This window comes from Diadema antillarum, unplaced genomic scaffold (genome assembly GCF_040938485.1).
Source record: "Diadema antillarum isolate AM-2024a unplaced genomic scaffold, OU_Dant_1.0 seq00000604_RagTag, whole genome shotgun sequence".
NCBI classification, from domain to species: Eukaryota; Metazoa; Echinodermata; class Echinoidea; order Diadematoida; family Diadematidae; genus Diadema; species Diadema antillarum.
Genome location: NW_027271532.1, coordinates 2,552,382 through 2,577,232, shown reverse-complemented (window position 1 = coordinate 2,577,232; position 24,851 = coordinate 2,552,382). Strand labels below are relative to the sequence as shown.

Here is a 24,851-nt window from a genome sequence, read left to right as displayed (position 1 = left end):
TATGCAAGGCAAAACACAAGGTGCAGCATCACCAAAAAATTTACAATAATAAAAAAAAAAAAACATGGGGGCTAAGTTTCACCATAGAGCACCTCCTATACGAATTTAAAAAAAAAAAATTAAAAAATCCATCAAATAATCATGCATGGTAGAGCATGCACATACACAAAAAAAGAAGAAGAATACATTAAACATGATGGCAAACTTTGAACATGTAAAATGTAGAACATTGGGGGAATTTATAAGAGACAGAAGAAAAAAAAAACATATCAGAATCAGTCATATGGAAACTCCAATCAGCCGTAAGATCAATAGGAACCAGACACTGCTTTATAAGCTGACTGTGTGAAAATAAGAATGTTGCACTCCCTTGTCTGGCGGTACACAAAACACATCACTTCCAGTAGAGTGGGAGGTCTAGAGGAGGTGGTTAAACAGAGCGTGACATATTCAGGATTAGGTAGGGCGAGATAAGGGATGGAAAATACTAAAAATAAAGTCTCTATCTCAAGGATATGTAACAATTGCACTTGAACTGGCAAAAATGAACATACTGATCTACTGAATTTTAATGAAATCATCATTTTATCATTCCATGAAGCAGTATGTTCATGCAGTAGGATTCAATTGAAACATTTCTGATGCATTGAACATCACTAGGGTTGAAAGACTTTTGAGTCAGAATTAAAACAACAACTAAAAACTACTAGGAGACGAAAGGCAACACAAACGATATAAATCTTGCACATATGCTTTATAAATATGTAATCTGCATGCTCTCTCACTGATAAATAAAAACAAAGATTATGAAAGTAATAAGAAATTATGGACAATGGGACTAAACACCATGATGGAAGTGTACAAGACATACAACTCTTGACTGGGTAGAAAGTTTAGAATGTGATTAAGATGTTACATGAGATGGAATGGTTAAAGTGAACTACACACTAGCAGAGTATTGTTATATCTGACCATTTCTTGCATGTCTTTCAGATTTGTAGCACCCACATGGATGATCACCGCTTGAAACCTGTCAAAATGTAAACAGAGCACAGAAATAAAGTCATTAGAGGAAGCGGCATAAGGCTAATAATATATCATTCCTACAAACATGGATGACCTTGTGATAAGGAAGAATATCTCTATTTGACACTCCCTACAAAATAGTCTGTTTCAAGCCTGACGATTCCTGTACCAATAATCTTCACCACAGTGAAGCACTCAGCCGGAAGAAACCAACTATGCTGGGATAACAAGGTAAAAAGCAAAGAGAACATCTTGCAGAAAACAACTGAATATTGTCATTTCAACTATCTTCAGACCCCGAGCAACATGTATGCGTTTTTTCCTCACTTTTTTTCCTTTTTTTTTTTTTTTACAGACATATCACCAAATGATGGCATGTTTGGATCACCAGCACTTCATAGAATGCACACAATCCTAAAAGATTTGAAGTGGATTATTTATTTTACTTGGTGGGGTTGACACGTTGATCACAGGCATTCACTCTAAATATTACATTTACTTTATTATTGTTACTATTGCTTAAGCCTTGACTATATCTTCTTTAACCTATACTTTGCAGTTGAAGGGTTTGTTCTATAGTCTTTTTTTCTTCTTCTTTCTCTTCTTCTCTTTCTTCCTCAAACCTCCGAGGATCGTTGTCTTTGTTGCATATTCCTGTCTATTCTGTTACCTCTTTATCACGCTATAGTCTTGTTTCCTCTTGTGTCATCTAGTCAGTTTTTTTTCCCTAAAAAGTAGTCTTGTTGCTGTCCCAGTCCTGTTTTATGCTCATTACTATGTTTGTTGTTGTTTTATGTATAACTGTTTGTTCGTCTGTCTCTCAGTGGGCTGCCAAACTTTTTTGTGACAAACTTTTTGTGCCCATTTGTTGTTGTTTTCAATTCAATTTTTGCATTGGACTTATACAAGAGGGGCCCACACTCTACAAGCTTTGTCTTTTTAGAGGGTCCCTCCGTTTTTTTCACACGGTGCATATACAGAGACTCCAACCCAAAGTACCTTCTGATCTGGAGATTCTCCCGCCTGAAACCCCTAGCAAACGGGAGACTCAAAGTTGACGTGTGCGAAGCGTGAAATTCCCAGGGACCTAAATGCTCTCTGGTGGTATCTAAGGCTTATTTTTTTCAACATACGATAGAAATATGTAAAAAATCCTTTCCAACAGGAGACAAAGAGCCAGGGCGGGAGAAATCAAATCTCAAACGGGAGAACGGGAGATTTTGCAAAAATGGGTTTTCGGCGGGAGATCTCCCGTCGAAAACGGGAGAGTTGGAGTCTCTGCATATATTGAAAAGTATTTCACTTTCGTTATCTTAGCAATTATTGCAATGTATCGCTACTATTAGTTTTTTTTTTTCTTTTATTGTAGTCTTCTTTGTACAATTGTATGCATTGTTTCTGTCACTCAAGAAAGTGAGATTTATGTTATGTTTGTATATTGTGGAAAAAACGAATAAATATGAACTTGAACTTGAACTTGAACTTTTGTAAATACACTATGTAATGAAAGTGTCACGATCTCTGCACACTCACATTGGATATTGCTATTAAACATAGAATGGTAAATCCATCACAGTTGACCATTGAATGTGGTAGTTGATCACTTCGTTCATTTCTACAGACTTGACAATTCAGATTTACATGTAGTGTTGTTGCTTTTTATTACTTCTTTCAGTAAATAACATGACAAATGCAACAAAGAGAATTTTTCTAGGCACAGTGTACATACGTGCATGTGTTCGCACATGATATTCTAGATAGATTTATAACGTATGTGCAACGTCACGATGCCATATATTACTACATTGTACCCTTGACCCCTTAATAGTCTATGTTTAGTGAATTCACACAATTGTGTACATGAGCCAAAAAGCATTTAATATTCACATTAACTTGTTGGGGCTAAGGAAATTGTACACCACAAACACAAGAAAAAAAACCAACAACACACAAGAGACCCAGCAGTGCTCACCAGAGCAGTGCATTTTGCCTTCATAGCCCTTCACTGGAGGCAATCTATAGCAAATATGTCAAAATTCAGAAGCTGTATTGACAAAAACCCAAAATACTATTAGTTATCCCCTGCTTGTTCACGAAATACGAGCAAATATCTACGGTCTGGTGCCATATTCCATGAGGCCGAAGGCCGAATGGAATATGGCACCAGACTGCAGATATTTCCCATATTTCGTAAGAACAAGCAGGGGGTAACAATTTTATCTTTTAGTGTAAGTGCTAACCTTCTTCTCGCTGATTTCCCCTCGTGAATGATGTTGAAATCGCCAGCTGTCAGCCATGACCATGTTGACTTAGGCCTATACGTTACGTCTCGCGAGCTGATTACTGCATGCGATGCGCGCATGTACGTACACGCCATAAGATACTGCAGTGCAGTAGCCAGATAGATATAAGTTGCTGTTGTTTATCAAGCGTCTAGTGGTCTCTGGTTATGTGCGCAATACGCTCGAGGACCGCGCGCTGTCCATTTGTTTTGTACAGGACTAGCGCGCACTTTCCTATTAAGCGTCTTTGGTACACGCGCAGCTGGCTGTGTAATACAGTATCATGACGTCATATCCACGTAATACGGGATATATTAAGTGGTTGATTGACCAATGAGATTACAGAATTCACGATCACTAAAAGATAAATATATATTTGCCCTGAGTGGCATGAGCGAACAGCACACGTACACACACACGAAAAAAAAACCACAACAACATTGATTTTTTTTAATCCCATAATTCAACTCATCTAAGTCTGTACACTCAGCTGCCAAGTGTCATGTTCTGGTCATTTTTTTTTTTACACGTGGTTTCATTTGCAACACAGTGATCCTTTTTTCTTTTCATTCCAGCTTGACTGCTTGAAATTCTCAAGACAATAGTCCTGCGCGGCGTGAGTGAATGGTTTTAAATAAAACCGACAACTCCAGTGTGTGAATGACGCCCAAGATTGCTGCATGCCCCTTATGGTTAACACCCTCCTAATTTGCGGATCGAGGCATAAAACAAACCATCCAAAGCTGGTAGTCTTTATTGACACTACAGCAATGTTAGATAGAATAATGGTTGAGTACAACATTGAGCTCGGGGAAATCAATTGCTTACCTGTTCTTCCCGAGAGATATCCATTTTTCTGTAAGTTTATTTCTTTCAGCAATGGTCATTGACAAACCCTCTCCTGTGGTTCCATTCACTATAGGGGAGAAGAAGAGGAGACATATTCCATATCACATCGCAATTGTTAACAGCATTGCTAGAAATTGGTACTAGTGTGACAACAGAAGTAGTACTGTTTCTTTTTACTCTTCTCTGTATTGGGGGTGGTGAAGTAGTTCAAAGTTGATTAATAGCCCTTCACTATTCTATTTCATACTTTAGAAGTCCATGAAATCCAAGCAAGCATTTTTATTCACTTATCAGGAATAGTTTTGCACAACATTTAAGAGTACTGAATAACAATTTAAATTTGTTTTTACAATTAGAATAAAACCAAGTCAAATTCAACAAATGACAGACAATTTTAACACAGTGCCGTAAATGAATTTTCACAAATATCACACCAGGGGACATTTCATGAAGTATTTTGGTTAGATATTTTTCTGACAAACTGTTACAAGCTACTGAAATCCTTGCATCTGATTGGCTGAGAGCAAATTGGTCTGACAAATGCTTCATGAAATGCCCCCAGGTGTACCTTTTTGCATATCAAAATTAATACAGTGTATGAACCTTTCTATTACAATATCTTACATTCTAGTACTTTCTCCTTGATTTTATTCCTGTCATCTTACCAAACACACAGGTCACGTCATTGGCCAACAACGTCTCAATGTATGCTTCTAGAATGTCGTAATTTACTTCCCTGTGAAGAGTAGAAAAAAAGAGAACAAATATCAAGTTCTAGTGACATCAATTTATCATAATTTTAGTCAGCTTAAATCCTGAATGATACTAATGTCAGAAGATACACACTGTGTACTCTCAGTTCACCGGTTAAGACACAACTGCAGGTTTATAGCAGGTACAGAATAGGGCCCCATTTCATAAAACTTGTTTTCAATAACAAGTTACGATAGTTGTTACAAGCTCTGAAATGCTTGCATCTGATTGGCTGAGAGCAAATTTGTCATAGAAATGTGGCATTTGTTACTGATAACAAGCTTTATGAGATGGGACCCAGGTGATACACCCACATGGGATATAGCTACCTTGATACTTAACACCACCAGCACACACATAATGTTAGAGGGAACAATAAGCCAGTTCGGGGTTCCAGGTTGCGCATGAGCAGAAAAAGGTCATCTGTACCGAGAGACAGGTTGGTTTTTAAATTCACTGAAATAGGTATCTGTGATGCAATGATTATTCATGCAATCCTTATTAATGATGCCTGCCAGTACATCCACCTGACAGCAAGCCTGGGTTGGCAATGGATGTTAACAGAAAAAAGTTTGTTAATATACAAATGATGCACAGGATAGAGTGCATTAGTGTAGGCGTATAGTGCACTCGAGGGTATTTACAATTGTGAAACATGCACGAGGCGAAGCCGAGTGCTTGTTGCACTACATTGTAAATACCCGAGAGTGAGCTATACGCCTCCACTAACGCCACGAAATAATCCTGTGCATCATTTGTTTTATAAAATGGGTCGAAAATTCGAAAACTAACAGCATTTTTCAGCGTTTTTCACGTACCTTTTTTCACGTACAAGTTAGCGTGGATGTGTCTTCCTGGACATTTTGCTGACTAAACCATACAGATACAGATACCTTTGAGGGTCAAGACGTCCGAAGATGTTCGTCCCAAACATTTACGCACGTCGCACTCGGAAATCCCGCACATATTTGTATGATGGGGGGTTGGGTTTCCGGACACTTAAGTTCCCGCATGAAAACTTACTTATTTTACATAGAATATGCACCCTTTACCTTAAAGACTTGATATAGACTCCTCATATAGGCCTACTAGACAACATACTTTGAAAACGGCGTGAGAATTAACCTGCTAAATCGTTGGATTTGCCCTTCAAAGTGACTCCATGTACGCGTCCGATCCCACAACGCTTGGTCTACTGTACTGTACAAAGTGTACGTAAGTAGAGTTACGTACGCCACACATATGCACAAGGCAAGAAAGGCCGGCGGCCGGCAGCCCGAACTAGAAGTTGTTTACTGGATTGACAGCGCGTATGCATGCAATTCAAAGGAGCCGCCGCGCGCACAGACGATCGGCAATAGGATTTAACACGCAGTGCAATGGGACTGAGTAACCAAAGCACACGCGACTCATTTCAGCGCTTCCTATTGGCTACATTCTTTAACCCATTTTATAATGTATTCAATACAGCACAATGAAATGGATGCTTCCCAAAGTGTTGACTAACGAACTATTCTGCTCACTTGACTCCCCATCAGGTTCATTCTTTGTTTGAATACAAGTTCCATAAATTGCTATGTTGGGCAAGCTGAAGCATAGAGTCGCTTTGAATCAAGTGAAGTGCCTAACTAACTGAGAAAAATGAAAGGTCATTTGTACCCATGTGCACATGAGCTATCTCCGAACTGGCTTATTGATTTTACTTGTTTCATCAAAGTCATCATATCACATTGTTTCATCATATTATGACATTTTTCTTCTGAAGTGACTCAGAGTGACTAAACAATTTCTGGAAAATTCCTCATGGACCTTTTTTTTAAAAATATGAAATGAAATCAAACTTTTCTTTACAAAGGATTTTGTATTCTCAATGCTACAATGCCACTAACAAAGGCACACATACTATTGTCAGGATGCTACACAAAAAAAAAAAAATCTGCTTGCCTCTAGCTACTACAACTTACTGTAGGGCAAGTAATATGAATAAAAACCAACCTGTTGAACATTTGGGCTCTTGCCCCAAATTCAGGCAAGAGGAACAAAACATGTTTCACTGAGTGCTCGTATGCAAACCGCATATACAAATGTATATGCGCAGCTTGAACTCACAAGTTCATTGACGCTGTCTACCAAAAGATCAGAAATCCTTTAAAAATCCATAAAAATTCCTGGATCACTACCAAAGTTTAATAAGCTGTTCCTTGTGTCATTATCAACCTTTCCTGTTTCATCCAAATCTGTTCACAACTTTTTCAATTATTTTGCATACAGATAAACAAACAAATAAACCAACACCGGCAAAACCATAACCTCCTTGGCGGAGGTAAAAATCCATGCAACTACTAACCCAGATGGAAGAAATGGTGTGAAAGGGGCGGCAATGATCCCTTTCAGTCGAAAGGATGACACTTCCTGCAAGTACGAGAATAAAATGTGAGAGATTAGAGGTAGGGTACACAATCGGAGGCTGTTATAATCTGTCATACCATATGCTCCCACATACACCCCCGAGAATGTACAGTTCGACCTCGATTATCCAGCCATGTCGGGACCGGCACTCATCCGGATAAGCGAATTGGCCGGATATAGGAGACACAATGTTAATGTATATAGCTGCCGTCAAAGCTGCCATCCCAGTGCACTGGCAGCTAGGCAGGTACCATGTAGGTAGCGTACCCCACAACGGTGGTGTAATCTATGCTATGCTAGCCTGCACAAAATTGTAGTCCCTTCTTCACAAAAATAAAGAATATCTTGCAGGTAAATCGTGTGAGTTTTGTAGAAATCTTAATTGAGTTTAAAGTCACTGTTTTTTCTCAATTTTTGGGTGAAAAAAAAAAGTCCTTCATTGCGTGAACGCGTCCGGATAATAGAAGGAGGCCGGATAATCGAGGTCGAACTGTACTACCAAGACATATTACCAGCTGCTATGAATGGCTGTAGAATAGGTGAATGGCTGTAGAATAGGTGAAAAGCATCATACATACAGCATGTGACAAAAAAGCTCAAAAATCTACAAAAATTACATTTTAGGATTTTCTGTAATGGACCAAAATAGTCATTTGGGTTGACCTACTCAAATGTTTAAAGTTTGTCTTACCTGGGACGGTAATCACTTCTCTACTTACTGTCAATATTTGGTGGCTTTAAAATAAAACCAAAATTGATGCATATCATTATCAGTTATTCTGGACCCATATTTCTTTCCCCAGGCACTGCTCAATTCACTGTGATTTTCATGATACTTCTGCACAGCACGCCCGAGTTACCCAAATCTTTAAATCTTCTCCCTTTTTTATGAAACTGCACCACTGTAAGCCAATGAATGTTGTACATGTATGAACTCAATCTTGAGGACAGTCACCGCTGATAATTAAACTGGGATTGAAATGAACAGGAACATTACTTGGGTGTACATAAGTGACGCAAAATTTCCCAAGCAGGCTATTGTAAAGCAAGATATTTTGATGGCATGAAGTTTTCACAAATTGCCAATGGCATTCAACGCATGTATAGTGAAGACAAGAAATTTCATGGGCATTTAAGCTTCACAAATCCTGGCTCTTGCGAAATTCGCAAAACTAAAATGCATGCTAACATTTCCAGTATCACGGTATGTTTACTGCTTGAAGAGGAATGCATGCTGGTTGCAACAGGACACATCTCGACTTTACATTACCGAGGAATACAATTTCTAAAAGCAGTGGCGGATCCAGAGGGGGGTGCATCGGGCACGCGCCCCCACTTTACTTGTTGTTAAAACAAAAGAAATAAAAAGAAAAATATGAGATGAAACCCGGAAGTAGCACCAAAAATATTCTTTGCACCCCCCCTTCACGAAATTCCTGGATCCGAGTACAACATACATGTATGTAGAAATTTTGTCTAAAATTTATCTTACTACAGGAGGAAGCAGAATAAAAAGTAGTCACTGATATAGCAAGATATGTTGCCTTCTAATATGTTCAGACAGTGATCCTCCAGGACAGCTATGTAAAACCTCAAGGATAAGTGCTATAGGCCATAGGGTGCCAAGTTCAATGATGCCCCACAAAGCTTATTCTCAAAGTTAGCTTCTTGAGGTGAAGCATCACCATCTGAAGGTATAACTATTGAGACTAAGTACATTACAAATAACAAGGAAAAGTAGAAATTACGCGGTGCGTAATATATGTCCCCGCCGGAAGTAGCATTTAGTAGCAAAATGTACAATATAGGTAAAAAGATGAAGGTCAAAGGTCAAAGAAGTCAAAGGTCAAAATTCTATGTAGAAGCTTTGAAGCCCTCACCTAGTGCCATCACATAAAGCAAACGGAATCGAAATTGGGTTAGAAATGGCGAAGGAGTAGCATTTTGTAGCCAATGTACAATATAGGTAAAAAAATCAAGGTCAAAGGTCAAAGAAGTCAAAGGTCAAAATTCTGTGTAGAAGTTTTGAAGCCCTCACCTAGTGCCATCACTTAAAGCAAACGGAATTGAAATCGGGTTACAAATGGCAAAGGAGTAGCATTTTGTAGCAAAATGTACTATATAGGTCAAAAATCAAGGTCAAAGGTCAAAGAAGTCAAAGGTCAAAATTCTGTGTAGAAGTTTTGAAGCCCTCACCTAGTGCCATCACATAAAGCAAACGGAATCAAAATCGGGTTAGAAATGGCGAAGGAGTAGCATTTTGTAGGCAATGTACAATATAGGTCAAAAATCAAGGTCAAAGGTCAAAGAAGTCAAAGGTCAAAATTCTGTGTAGAAGTTTTGAAGCCCTCACCTAGTGCCATCACTTAAAGCAAACGGAATTGAAATCGGGTTACAAATAGCGAAGGAGTAGCATTTTGTAGCAAAATGTACAATATAGGTCAAAAATCAAGGTCAAAGGTCAAAGAAGTCAAAGGTCAAAATTCTGTGTAGAAGTTTTGAAGCCCTCACCTAGTGCCATCATATAAAGCAAACTGAATCAAAATCGGTTTAGAAATGGCGAAGGAGTAGCATTTTGAAGCAAAATGTACAATATAGGTCAAAGGTCAAGGTCAAAGGTCACAATTGAAATTCTGTATAGAAGTTTCAAAGCTCCCATGTAGTGCTATCATATAAAGCAAACAGAATCAAAATCGGGTTAGAAATGGCGAAGGAGTAGCATTTTGAACATTTTGATCACACACGGACGCACACACGGACGGACACACGGACGCACGGACGGACACACGGACGCACGGACGGACACACACACGTACGGAGCCCGTTTCATAGTCCCCTGCTCGAACTCGTTCGGCGGGGACAATTATGATGAAATATTCAACTGTAGCAGAGAATTTCTTGCTGGATAATGCATTATGTAATCCATCAACTCAAACATTATTGGTCGACTACGTAACAGCCTCCATGCCCTCTAAAGCAAGGGACAACGGCTATAGTTTTCAAAGACTAACAAAACAAAATATCATTTAAGGACATACGGATATCAACTAGGTGTGTTGCAAACAGTTACTCTAAATACAACTGATAAGCTTTTGGAGTAGTGCTAGAAGACAGTCATGTCCTTTTTTTCTACAATGTAGTACAATAGGTTGATGAAACATGCTAGTTTTACAGTTGTGCATATCAACCCCACTTAATACATTGTAGGTCTATAAAAACAAAATTTGCTGCCAAAACTAAAACTAAAAAATAAATAAAATAGATAAATACAGATGTCTTTGATGAAGGTCTACAGACCACAATATACAGTCTGAGATTTAGTGACATCGCGTCAAGTGTGTTCAAGTTGTGGTGTGGTGTATTGGCCCCATGTAGTGAACTTTGTGAAGTATGTAGATGATCAAATATCAGATATTTGACTCATTTAATTGGGATAATGGCTTTTTAATAATGATCTGCACAAAGCTCTACTTATGGGATGTCCAAATCAAGTGGGGGCGACTGTACCTGATGAATTATCACAAACATTTTTGCAGAAGGCAAACAATACCAAGTACCATTACTTGAAGTAAAATTGATACTTCAACTTGATAAAAAACATTTAATAAAAATCAAAGAAAAAAAAATCAAAACATTAGCATTGAAGAATTTTGCATTTTAAAAACACTGGGGCTAGGATCAATAATATGACTACATGTACACTGTACATGTAGGCCCTATGTACAATGAACAGCCAACACTGAATACTGAAGTTCACATGACTTTAAAGGGAGTGTATAGTACTGGTTGAGGTGAGGATTCAGGTTCATAACATTCCTAAGTGAAATAATGAGAAGATTTGAGGAAAATTGGTTTTCAAATTGCTGAGAAATCCAAAAAAGTGATAATAAAGGCGACAGGCCACACCTTTTATTAGGATCTCTTTGTTTCACCTTTTGCTTGGTTATCTCAGCCATTTCAAAACTGATTTTCATCAAATAAACTTTTGATACCCCTTAGAATTGCATGCTCTTTGACATCTCATAGAATGGTTTCTGAATATCTCGCAAAATATCAAAAGCTAAATCCTTGCCTCAACCAGAACTGTACATCCCTTTTAATATAAAGACTCTCTAGATGCTCACTATGATTAATCAATTAATAAAATTAATATAACATTGTTTCATAAACTATAACAATAACATAGCAGCAGTACTATGCACAGCAGTAGTCATAATAGTACAGTAGAAAAAAAATGATAGCAACATAATAATTAAACTAAAAATGATATGTAGACAATGATAAAATAGCAAACAAGATGTTTGATATTTAAATCAAAATTATGACATTCTTCTCTGATGAATCCATTGAGAAGGTGCAGATATATTTTGGGTTGTCTGGACTGACATGAAATCAAATTTTCAGTGAGAACAGAATGAAATAACAGCCCCATTTCATGAAAACTTGATATGATCGCAACTCTTGCAATTGTCATGATAACGGTAAGAATCCAGCTTCCTGATTGTGTGTTGGCACTGGAAGTTGCTATTCCAGCAGGAGTTACTATCCTCACATTTTTTATGGAACAGGGCCCTGTATATAGCTTATATTCTTTGCAAAGAGGAAGTTTGGGTGTATCCCACAATGTTGACCAAAGGAGTAGGCCTATTGTTGTTCACTTAAATCTGAAACAATTGAGGCACAAACAAAGCTGGTACCGGTACCTATATGGTTGCACTTTACATGACCTTCAGGATTATACTTTGGAAGAGAGAGAGAGGGAAAAAATAGCAGAAATATATTGACCAGAAGCACTGAAGCGAACTAAGCCATATACGATGAATGGAGGTATTCACTATCCTGTTTAAAAAGGGTGTAATTAAATTGTACGTTACTGCATAGCAAAATTTTACCTTGGATGCACTTTAACATCATGGAAAATTCTCCCTATTGCATCTACAGCTGTATACATGTATTATGGTAAACTGTAGAAATCAAACAGCGCAGAAAATGCAATGAAAATTGCAATTTGTTTTGCGACAAGAATGACACACACAAAAAGTAAGTGCTGGTAAGAGAACACCGAAACCATATTTAAGATGGATACAATTTGGCTATAAGCAGAATATTTCAACACATTCAACTCACCTTAGCATTGGATCCCATAATTCTTCTCAAATGCGGCTTCTGTGCATTCGCAACAGTCTGAACGGGAGCCCTGTTGGAATTATCACACACTTCTTCCTTAAGTTATGTCTGGGAACCTGTACGGTAATCTGCCGATTGTCTGAGTGTGCAATGAAAGATCCAATTTCCTCAGTAACGCTGAAACCAGTGAAGCATGAAAGGGATGAGAGGGGAACACAACAAATGTAGAAAAGGTTAGAAGCATTACCTACTTTGTAGAAACATAAATTTGTGAACCATGTGTGTTAACATCACTAACATCTTAGATCAAGACAATTAAGAAGTATTTAATTCATGACAAAAACAGATCAATTAAACACCAAGAAAGACAATGTCATTACTTTTTTTTTTAATTATCACTGTGAATTGCTATCAAACATAAATAATTCAATGGAAGAAAAGGCAAAGAAACAAAATTCTAACACCCTGACAGGTAAATCAGGGCATAACAGTACAGTGCTGCTTTGTATCTGGAGAAATATGGCCCAAATTCACAAAGGTACAGTCTTCAATCAAATTGCCATAGTTTAAAACTAAAACAAACATATCCAAACAAAGGCATATTTTCCATTTCCATATGAGTGTCAGTATGCACTTTTGGGTATTGAACGACATTATATAGGCCTACAATGTGTTGTGCCCATTTACACAATCACATGTGCATATTTCCTGAACCAGATTTAAACTACCCTTCTTATCACTTGTAGCATATGGATTTGCAGATGAGCTTTGTAACCTTGGCATAAAAATAATGACCAGTCCTCCAGTGGCTCTGATGAAAATACACTAAAATAAGAAAAAAAGAAAAAAAAGAAACTGGTATCTAAGGTGAATTATATTTGAAGTGCCAAAACAGCTGTATGAGGCACTCATGATCCAGGAATTCCACTGCCCACAGGATTTCCGGAATTTATTGGTGACCTGCCAGCCTTTGTCTATTGTGTATATGTGGTAACTTTAACTGGTCAACTTGGCTGGGGGGTTCATAAACGGGATTCCTTTCTTCTACTATAATTCCATGACCTTCCCATTTTCCAGTACAATTTGAATATTGCGACCACTAAAAAGTGATTCTGAGAAGCATAAAACAATCTTTCACTACCCTAAGCTTCTACGACTTTTCCAGGCCAGGAAAAGTGTTTTTGAACATCCACTTACTTTTCAATCTATTAGCTGTTAATGCTGGAACCCCACAGTAAAGGGCTGATTTCACCGGAGCATGTGAAAGATTTGCAAAGGATGCTAATGTCAATAAAAGTGGCAAAGTCCAACATCCATATTAGGTGTATGTAGTCTGCAAAAGATTGCCAAACCAGCGCTGGGGTTTGGTCGAGGGTATTGCTTTTAGCTTGGCAGGAATTTCGAAATCTTTTGACATTTCTTGGGAAAATTTACTACATTCTGGGTTGTGACTAGCTCATGATCTGTTTTTGAACATGTCTTGAAAGCCTCATCAAGTGCACATGACCTACATATGACATGCCCTCTAGTCAAAAAATCATGAAACTGTGGACAGTGAAGCTCATCATCAGTTGGAAATTTTGTAGCATTTACAGTCCCAACAGTAGACCTCCCCATTCACACTGCAATGTAAAATCATCCTATGGCACTACAGAAATATTGCAAGCTTTTGTGACTTAAAAGTGTACACAGGTTTGACTAGAGAAATTGCTGCATGTTGCTATGATTACGACAAAATTTATAATCAGTAACTTGACCAGCTGACTGTGCATTCTCTGTGTGGCTATGGAGTGTAATCTTGATTTGTTGCTTTCTCCTTGAGATCATTAAAAGCAAATTTCATTCCCATCTTGTTTTATATCTTTCATGAAAGAGTATTGAATCCAACTTGATGGGATATGATTGAGTCTAAGAATCACTGAGTTCACACAATTGAGAACTTGATCACATCTTGTACAAAAAATAAATAAATAATTTATATATTATAGACATAGATATACACATAATAATGAGGCTTGGGCCGAAACAGACTGTCCAGCTACAATGTATAAGTTACTAATAAAGCAACGCCTTCCACCTACTATGTACAGTGTATATATTGTTGGCTCCTATATAGTTGAGCACTGTCAGCCATATTGCAGTTCACACTCTACTTACGTATAATTTTCTTTTCATTACTGACATGTTATACATATGTTGAGAGGAAATTATTTATTGCCTTCTGAAAGAGGAGAGTGCTCTTTTATTAAATGCTATAAACATGAAAATATATGGTAATCTATTAACAAATTCTTTATATTTCAGCTGCCAAGACATCATGGACTTCTGTAGCCTTCTAATCAAGTGATGATGGCTCATGGACGTAACCAAAACTGTAAAAATGTATAATTTTGAACAAACTTTCTGCTTTTCCCCCATAAATGTCAGTTGTGTACCTTTACCGGGGATTTGTTTGCATACTGCATTCTACATCTATGTATTATATTGCCCTTTAAATGTTTGACGAGAGAGAGAGAAAAAAAAAGCACACAACTAAAATAACCAACAGCCTTGTACCTTGATCAATGACTTGTCAACTATTCACATCTTTAATTTGCAAACACTTAGCTACACTGCATGAACACTCAGCTTGATAATTTTTGAGATTGTTTAAAAACAGTGCATGTGATTATAATGTTATGTAACACATTGTTTGCATCCTTGAGACAAATTACCTAGGCGACAAGAAATGTCTCAGGGCAAGTCCAAGATAAGGTCCCCTCAGAAGGCAAAATTTCATCTTTGCTCAATATTGACATGTTTGGTATCATTTTGAAGCTTATGAGTTGAAGTTTTGATTTCCATGGAGGAAAAAATTATATTATGTAAATTTATGCAAATTTCAGGGGCTTCATTTGCATAAATGTGAAACACAGCGTTACGTATGGGACATTTATAAAAATTCATATTAATTCAAAGGAAAGCAAATGATATTTGATTAATATGTGGACATAAGAAGTTCATCAAATAGTTTAACTTGGTATGAAAATTTAGGGATTATGCAAATGATTATGCAAATTAGCTCGTGTCCTATCATGAGATGTCCCATACGTAACAAATTGAGGTCATTTTTTTAGGTTTTTTCTGAAATTGCTAAGGTTATTTTAATTCCCTTTTGGAAAGTTCTAATTTATTGTTTAGAGAAATTAAATACCATAGAAAAAAGAAAAAACAGCAAAAGGAATATTTTTTATGAGGCATTGAAATAATGTTACGTATGGGACAAATGCGTTACGTATGGGACATCCTCATACATAATGCATGTGAATGCATGTAGCTAGCTGGGAAGGTCTCTCAGTACACAAATGGTCAACCATCCTGAAGAAAGCATCCCAACATTGTAACTACTTTTTGAGTTATAGACACTTTAAACAATACATGTACTTGACTGAACAATTTTCAGAAAGGGGGAGTGGAAAATGGCAAAATACACAATGAAAAATCAGCATTAAAGGGATGGTATAATTTTTTGTAGAAATGGGGATTCAGTTTTCAACATTTGATGAGATGATTGGAAACCAATCATATGAATTACTAAAGAGCATACAATCCTAAGACAAGAGGAATTCAAAGTTTAGTGATGGAGATCCAATTTGAAATGGTTGTGATATAAATATTAAAAAAAAATATAAAGTAAAATGATTTTTTTTTTATTGCAAGTGATACAAAAATTGTCCTTATTCAGGTTTCAATAATAGCCATGACAAAATTCATGGGTATACATACTGAGGTGTGACTCGAATCAATGACCTGACTGCTAGACAGACATCATATATCTACTCGATCACTGAGGTTCCATGCAGCAGGTATTGCTTATTTATAAAAATTAATATTTCTTGTGTCAAGTTTTTTTTTATTGAAACGAAATGGCAAACTGGCCATCATCAATGGAAGTAAAGACTTTAAACTATTCAATTTTTCAGTAGTAACTATCCTGATAGAAATAGGGCATACACGTGTACATACTCCGGTTAGTCATAAAAATATAGAATATGATTAAATATGATTATGATGGTAAATATTTGGGGAATATTGTTCCCTTGTCAATCTGAATCAGTATTTGAGTAGTTTCAACTGATTCCATTTCAATAATTATGCAAAAAAAAAAATTTATATGGGTATTTTGCAAAATTATTTTGCAAAATACCCATAAACATGTCTCTCCACACACTAAACGAATGGGGGACAAAGGGCATGCATACTCAGGTTGGTCATAAAAATACAAAAATATGATTGAATATGATTAGGATGGTGAATATTTGGGGAATATTGTTTCCTTGACAATCTGGATCAGTATTTGAGTAGTTTCAACTGATTTTACTTCAATAATTATGCAAAATACCCATAAACATGGTTCTTCACACACTAAATGAATGGGGGACAAACTGTCCCATACGTAACTGTCCCATACGTAACACGTCATGTCTGTCTTTAATTAGAACCTGTAATTAGAGCTTTTTACCTAATGACACGAAACTTACCTGTGATTATCTTGAGTGTTGTGACTTTCATCACAGTGAGTTACAAGTTGTAGAATGAAATACTTTCAGAGAGTTTTGAGGTTGAAAAAAATGTTCAAAAAAACAAAATTTTTCTGGTCCCATACGTAACGGCACTAATTTTCTCTTCTAGAATATAATTGTGAGGGTCATTTTTCTCAATTTTTTGCATGATTATACTTCTCCTAGATATCAATCACCATGATAAAGTTTGATATGATCAAAAGCCATTAACACTATTTTTCAGGTCATAAAAGTCTCTGAATGTCCCATACGTAACGCGCGTGTTATCTTGGACTTGCCCCTCATTGTTTTACACGCAGTTTGCAAACAGTTGGCTGTATGAATTGTGCAATGCAGGAAAGCCTACTTCCCATATTAACCTCATGGTGTGATGGACTCTGATACACCTCCCTGGGAAGTGTGTCATAAATGATTTAAGATGCACAATTATGAAAGTTAAGATCAGGTTATAATTGTATCGTAATTATACCACAGTTATGCCATGTAGATATATATAACATATTTGTTTTTAGTGTATGATCAACGTATTGATTATACAAGCTCTAGTGTTCCGCATTGGTGACCAAAGTTGTACCTGAGAACTATGAAGTTTATAACTGTGACCTTTTTAATGTATATTCTTGATGAAAGATATTGCACGAAAGATATACACTCAGCAAAAAAAGAAAGTAAACACTTTTTCCAGTTAATATTTTTCATAGAAGATTTTGATAAAAATCAGTGTGTCATATACCAGGGCTCGACACTAACTTTATTTTTCGGTGGCCCGATGGGGCCACCAAAATCATCAATTTCAAATTTTTGGTGGCCCGAAAGAAAAATTTGGTGGCCCGAAAAAAAAATTGATAAAAGTCAAATTTTTTTTTTATTAAGTCGCACACTCACAGCATGCATTTATGCATTTCCGGCGCAAAAAGTTACGAATTTATTGACACACTTTTCAAAAAAATTTGGTGGCCCGAGGTGGGCCACCAAATTTGCCCTTTTCTGAAATTTGGTGGCCCGACTTTCATTTTTGGTAGCCCCGGGCCACCGGGCCACCGTTAGTGTCGAGCCCTGCATATACCATATCAAAAATTATTCAATTGGCTATCAACCTGGTAGGTTTATACAAAGAGAAATTTTATGCATGAGTGAACACATTCGTTTTTGTCTTCCAAGGCAGAAAAGTAAAAATTGCAGAATTGGACATATCAATTGAAATTCATTTGCAAATGCCCTCCAAGATAGGAATGATAACAAAAGACCAATTTAACGCAATGGAAGACATGAATGAAACAGCAGAAATAAGTTTCCGTTCCCTTGTTTCCCTTTATATTCAAAACAAAAACATAGTGGGGAAACTGAAGGTGGAACATAAGCATTTTCCATTAATTCAAACTTTAAATGACATGGAGTAAACCGTAAAGGTGGTAAAATCGACAGAATTTCTTCATTTTACCTTTTAATTAAGGAATTTAAGAATGCACGAGACAAATTCAAGAACCAAATATTATTTCAAATTTTCTTAATTTGGAATAACGTTTCAAATTTAACTTTCTTTGTTACCATAATTTTTCTCTTATGTCTTTTGACTGCGGATTTGACAGAAGATTTTTCATTTTCCTCCATTATTTTTTGCCTTTCTTTATCTTTGGAGGGTTACAGAGACATTATTGAGATCAAGGGTTGATTTTTGCAAATTAATTTGCATTTCTATTGTGTTGAATTTGTCTTTTGTTCTCATTATCATATGGAAGAGCAAATACGCTTGAATAACAATTACTTGTCCATTTGCAATTTTTACTTTTGCGCCTTGGAAGAGAAAAACAAATGTGTTCACTCATGCATAAAGTTAACATTCTCATTGACCTACTAGGTTGATAGCTAATTAAATTACCTTTAACATGGTATATAAAACACCATTTTCAGCCAGTTAGTCCATGAGAAAGATAAACCTGAAAAAGTGTTTACTTTCTTTTTTTGCTGAGTGTAGGACCTATTATGATAGATACACTGAAAAACTGAATCTAGAGTAAAAATAACTCAATAACGGGGGTGACACTGGAGTGCTTCTTTAATATCGTATCAATTTTATGAATCTGTTCCATGAATCTTAATTTCATTGCGTACTAATAGTACCCAGTAATAGACTGCACATGATATTGCATGATGAATTTTTCATAAAGGGATACCACAGTGCAAGTTGCAACCAACAAATATTTGGGAAAAATTGCAAAATATTACGTACTGTATCAGCCCATTCCCTTCACAAGAACGTTTGCAAAATTTTCAACACTTATTTATAAAGTTTAATGATCATACTACAAGGCTCCTATTCGTATCAGATATAAATTTTCTATAATGAGCAATCCTGGGTTTTAGGGGGCTAAATTATTTCAGAATAACTTCGACAGCACAGCAATATTTAATTTACCCCCGCTAAAATTGAAAAAAAAAAGGTGATAGGGTCTTACGTATCAAGTAATAATTCTGATTATCAAAATTCCGGTGGCTTTACGCTTTAGAGTTTTAGGGTTAGGGTTTCTAGGGTTAACCCTGGAGCGATCCTTGTACACACTCGCATTTGCATTCGGGCTGGTCGCAGTTACACACACAGTTGGTAGGGCAGGTAAAGGGCTAGCTAGTTAGGGGTATTAAACCTCAGGTTGCTCCTGGAGCATTCGCGCTGGTTGCAGTTAGGTTTAGGGGCTGTGCTGATCGAAGTTAGAAGCCTATCAAAATGATTTAGCCCCCTAAAACCCAGGATCTTCACTACAGCTTTGGGTGTTTTCTAACAAAGAGGGTAGGAGAGTTGATCGTATTACCGGACGCTTTTTTTTTTTTTTTTTTTTTTTTTTTTGCTCTGAATTCCGTACTTAGAGGACAAAATTTCAGCAAAAAATTACATGAGTTATTCACTAAGTCTTGAAAATTAGAAATTTGGCAAAATTTTGAAAATTACTCCCTCCGATTTTTGGAAAATAGACTTTAAATATACCCCTCTCCAAAAAGTTGTCTTTTTGCGCGGCGCAAAATCAGATTATAATTCCGGACACGATTTTTGCAATGAAATAATCAACGTCTTTCGCACTTATTCTATAAATCATCATACACATTCTCACCGAGCGGACGACAAAGAAAAAAAAAAAATTACCGCTGGACCTGGTAGCCCAACCCCAAAGCCAAGGCTAGCGTTAGATTTTCTTGTGCGAAAGGGGAAGTGTCCCTGCAGTGAGTGCAGGGGGGAGCAGCCCCTAGCGGCCTAGGCTAGCCGCCCGGTCTCAGCCGAGTACGACTACGAGTGCTGTTCGTGGCTCAACAGTCAGCAGGTTGATTGCGTAATCAAGACGGACTACCGTCTGCCAGCGCCAGTATTGTCTACTATACCGGTAATATAATTCATCTTCGCGTAACTTACCTCTGCCAGTTTTGTTTTTACTCTCTGCCGAACAAGTCGAGCAAATCGTACGACACCCTCTTCTTCATAAACTGGTCTCAAACGAGAATAGGCATACGAGGTACGATTACATTTTCTACGATGATGTGTACGTCCTGCGATCTTTTGTGTGATGCTGATGCGTGCGTTGCGTTGGCTAGACTGCTAGCACCAGCTGGCGTTGTTGCTTTGGCGTACACGGCCCCACAGAATTCTGTGACACGGCTCACGGAGGACGTGGGAACACGATCGATGAAAGGAAAATCTAGGGGTCGATACTGACTGACTGGCCCTTGCAACGGTGACAGTCTGAGCAGCCAACCTGAAGGAAGTTATTTGATAACGTACAGATTGCGATCCCAGAACGTTCCTCAGCGACGTCTCCGATGATCATGACCTCGAAACAAACCTTCAACTGAGGACAGACAGGGTAAAATCCATTCTGGTGATGAAGTGGTGTGGAAATCCAGATGCCAGACGTGGACGATAGTTGTAGTTACATGTACTACTAAGTTGTATGAAATACATTTTTATTATTTTTAACAATTAACGCGAGAATACATTGTATATTATCATGCGTCAGAATAGATAGGGATGCGGCATGTCTCCCACAGACCTACCACACAAATCTGTAATAAATTTCCACTTTTTAACATGAAATAAATAATTGAAACTTGCATACAGCCCAGCAAAATTGGTACGTGTCATATATGTTGTGGTAACCCTGCCAAAGATGACTACATTTGTATATCAAAAGTGGCATATACCAAGAAAAAGGGATAAAATGAAATGAAATGAAATTTGTAAAAGCAAAACAATGGGAGCTTATAAGGTTTGCATTTGATGAGATGTTATGACCATCTTGGACCACTGATTTTAATATATCATGATATCTTCATATTCAGCTCTTAATTACCTCCCTCTCCCCCTCCCCCTGGCCCTCTCTCTCTCTCTCTCTCCTCTTCTCTCCTATGTCTCTCTTAACATGTCTGTATGATGTAAACAGCCCAGTAAAAATAACATGCAAGGTAAATAAGAGAAAAGTGGTGTTGACAGAAACATATATATTATAAGCCTTGGTGATGTAAAAAAAAACACACACACAAAATGTTGACAGTTCAGCATTGCAACAAAGAAACAAAGAAAGACAAACTAAAGATTGTAAACAGGACACAGCTTTCATAAGTTTTAAGAAACAATGGAATTCAAAGAAGCATGAAACTACAAACACAGCTCTGAATAACTTAAATATATGTCATTCAATATCTCACAATATACTTCAGCCATAGGAATGGACCTGCAGAAAGAGCAAAAACCACAGTAATGCCACACTCTAGATATATAAACTGTTTTCTCAGATATCTATATAATACAGTGATCTGACATAAAGAATCAGGACACACTCATACAGAGATTTTGTTAACTAAATACATTAAAAAACAGGGATACTATCAAAACCTTTGACCAAGACAGGGCTAGTGCTCCCCTCCCCAAACTATTTTTGCATAATACATAGGAATATACAGGATCTAACTACTTGGGCTCCTCCCTCCACTTTTATTTTATTTTATTTTTTTATCCCAGAAGTGGCACCAGAAAAAAAAAAAAGTGATTAGGCCTTTCTTTCTTTCTTTCTTTTTTTTTTTTTTGAGGAGGGGGGGGGGGGGGGGGGGGGGGGGGTTGCTTGTCGGCTGATAAAACTGGAAGTGGCACCAGAAATTTAAACAGCCCTCTCCCCATACCCCCCCCCCCCCCCACTTCTAAAAATGTAGCACCTGCCATGCAACAGAAAGCCTCAAAAAGTGACATTTGCATTGCTGTACATGGGTGTTGAGCTATGTTACAAGTACATGCACTTTGCCATTTTAAAGCCCTAATATTGTTCAGGGAATGCATCAGAACTGACACTTTAAAAGTTGTTTTCTCATCAAGTCATGTGACAGAATATACATTGTAACTATGATACTACAGTTCATGTTCAAGGAAGGATTGGATAAAAGAAGGGGGAGGGAAATCCCTTTAAGAACAATATTTGAGCAACCAACAGCCTGAATGAATTCATTTTGCCATTGCAAATTACATCATATCATACCAACTAAGTTCATTCCAAGTGGATTTTAGGTTTTAGTTTTTCTTGAAATGAAATGTTCGAGCCAAACTATATTGTGGCTTTAAACATATCATACAAGGGTTCATATACTTGACCTACCGACATTCATACTTGCGTTTGTAAGATTTCTTCAATTTTAAGCATTGTATATTACTGATCTGCTGCCGGAGTTCACCAATTTCATTTACATGTATCTTAAAAGTTGATTGAAATCCCCTTTGAAGTACATGCATCTCTGAAGCATCCTCAAAAACAAAAAAACAAAAAAAAAAAAAACATGTACCACACACATCAACACATCCACTTTTCATCCCTCTGGGCAACTGTCTTCACCCAGTTTAAATATTGCACAGGAGCTCTGAAGACACCATTATGCATACACCAGGGTAGCAGCATATAATCTCACTGACCAGTAGTCCTCACTAACAAAGGAACTCGGGATCATAATTTGGGATTTATGACTTCATGGGTGAAATAAATGACTTGCCTGCCAAAATATTCAGTCAAACAGCACAACACTTTATATCTACATTTCAACCTTAAAATATCATAGCCATCCTAAGTGGAAATATAGGTTCCACATGGCTGACTCATAATGCAGGAGACAGATCAAATGCAACTGAATACTGTCATATATCACTGCCATATAGGTACATAGAAAGTCTAAATGAATAATATTACTTTTATTACACCTTCCTGACCCCAAACAAAATGATACTGTAATACTTTCTGCACATGGGTGCTGAAAATTAGGACGGTTTGCATATCAAGGCTATTGAATTTCTAATGACAAGGAGAACAGCTTATGGAATACACACAACCTGATGCTGATAAAAATACTGAAGAATAATCTATCTTGGTGATGGATTTTAATACATGACAGAAAGACAAGTGGAACAAGGAGATTATTCCAATCTATAACAAGCACATTGTTTGTTTAGTATTTCACATTATATCTTACAAAGTCAAATGTTATAACCAAAGTAGAAAAATTACAGAAAGCATTACAAAATCACTTCACCACATGTGCAAAAATATTCACCATCAAGTACAAAATTGACATTGTTAGCAATTCTACATGATTAATCACCTAGAACAACTATATCAAACTTACCTGTCGAAAACAATCACTGTAGAATAATGCTCAGACAAGCATCATATTCTGATGCTTTATGCATGAGATAAAAATAATCATTCTGTAAGCGCACTATTCTTTAACAACGATTGCATTTAAGTACAAATGTGTTCATTGCAACAAATAATGAACACTACTAAAGTACAATTTTTTTTTTTTTGCAATCACAATACATAAAAGATAAGACCCTGAGATGTTAGGTTTCTTCTGTTGTTGTTTTTTATGCTACCAAGTGTATCGTTTGCTTTGTAACCAAAGTACAATGAAAGACATGAATAATGCATTATTCATATAATCACACTTTATCAGAACTTTGGATTCGTTCGAAATCTTTGTGGACAAAGAATACATGGGAAGCTATGTCTCTTGTATAAAAATTGATGCAGCCTTTCATATCATTATCAAGTTATAAATCTTTATAGGACTAGCACACACGTGAGCAAAAAAACCTGGAGGGATGACATCATAATTCTATGCCATAAACAGCTTTGCCACTGATTCTCTTACACTTGTGTATGAAATGTTCTCCCAGAGAGTATTCTACAAAATCATAGGAATGCACAGATGCAAGAACCTTTAAAAGACACTGGAAATACTAAAGCTTCTCAATTCAGCTTGACACGCACCTTACTACACTAATGGTAGTACGTCATACTTGCAAAATTCTTTAAACAATCACACCACCTTTCTCACACCTCTAAAAATCATGCCGGAAGGAAGATTATAGGATCTTGCATTTATAAATCAAGAGTTACTGCATGAACCTTGAGTATCTACCTGGCTGAGTGCACTTCCTGTATGTGTACTGTTCATACAACTTTCTGCATAATTCAATATTTATTTTGGTAAATTGAAGACTAATCTTCCGAAAATTAATGTGGCTGTCTGCATCGAGCTGAACATCATTTGTATTCTAGGACATAAATCTAATGATTGAAGAGATCAGAAATGTTGGTGAGTAAACTTGGTGCACAGGAAGGACTTTTCTTTTTTTTGTAATTCCTTTTTTGCATTAAACAATTTTGAAATCTGGTAAGATCACTCAGAAAGCATTCCTCCACAACATGACCTCTGACAAAAAGCTTGTTCTATCCCTCTTACAAAATCTTGAGACAGAGCAAACACTTGGTAGTGCTGCATTTTTAGCATTGATCATATGTACGACATTACAAATTAGTTA

The 24,851-nt window shown here is 36.9% G+C and overlaps 1 protein-coding gene across 1 annotated transcript in view; it reads right to left on the bottom strand.

The window, feature by feature from the left end:
* Positions 1-20,545, bottom strand: part of LOC139735905 (N-acetylneuraminate lyase B-like) — a 30,370-nt gene extending 9,825 nt beyond the window's left edge. The window contains exons 1-6 of the mRNA XM_071646661.1: positions 20,409-20,545; positions 12,447-12,623; positions 7,258-7,322; positions 4,823-4,893; positions 4,137-4,224; positions 973-1,030 (exon numbers count right to left, since the gene is read on the bottom strand). Of these exons, the coding sequence (XP_071502762.1) occupies positions 973-1,030; positions 4,137-4,224; positions 4,823-4,893; positions 7,258-7,322; positions 12,447-12,464 (300 nt within the window). The 5' untranslated portion in view covers positions 12,465-12,623; positions 20,409-20,545. The remainder of the gene's footprint in view (positions 1-972; positions 1,031-4,136; positions 4,225-4,822; positions 4,894-7,257; positions 7,323-12,446; positions 12,624-20,408) is intronic.
* Positions 20,546-24,851: the final 4,306 nt, after the last annotated feature.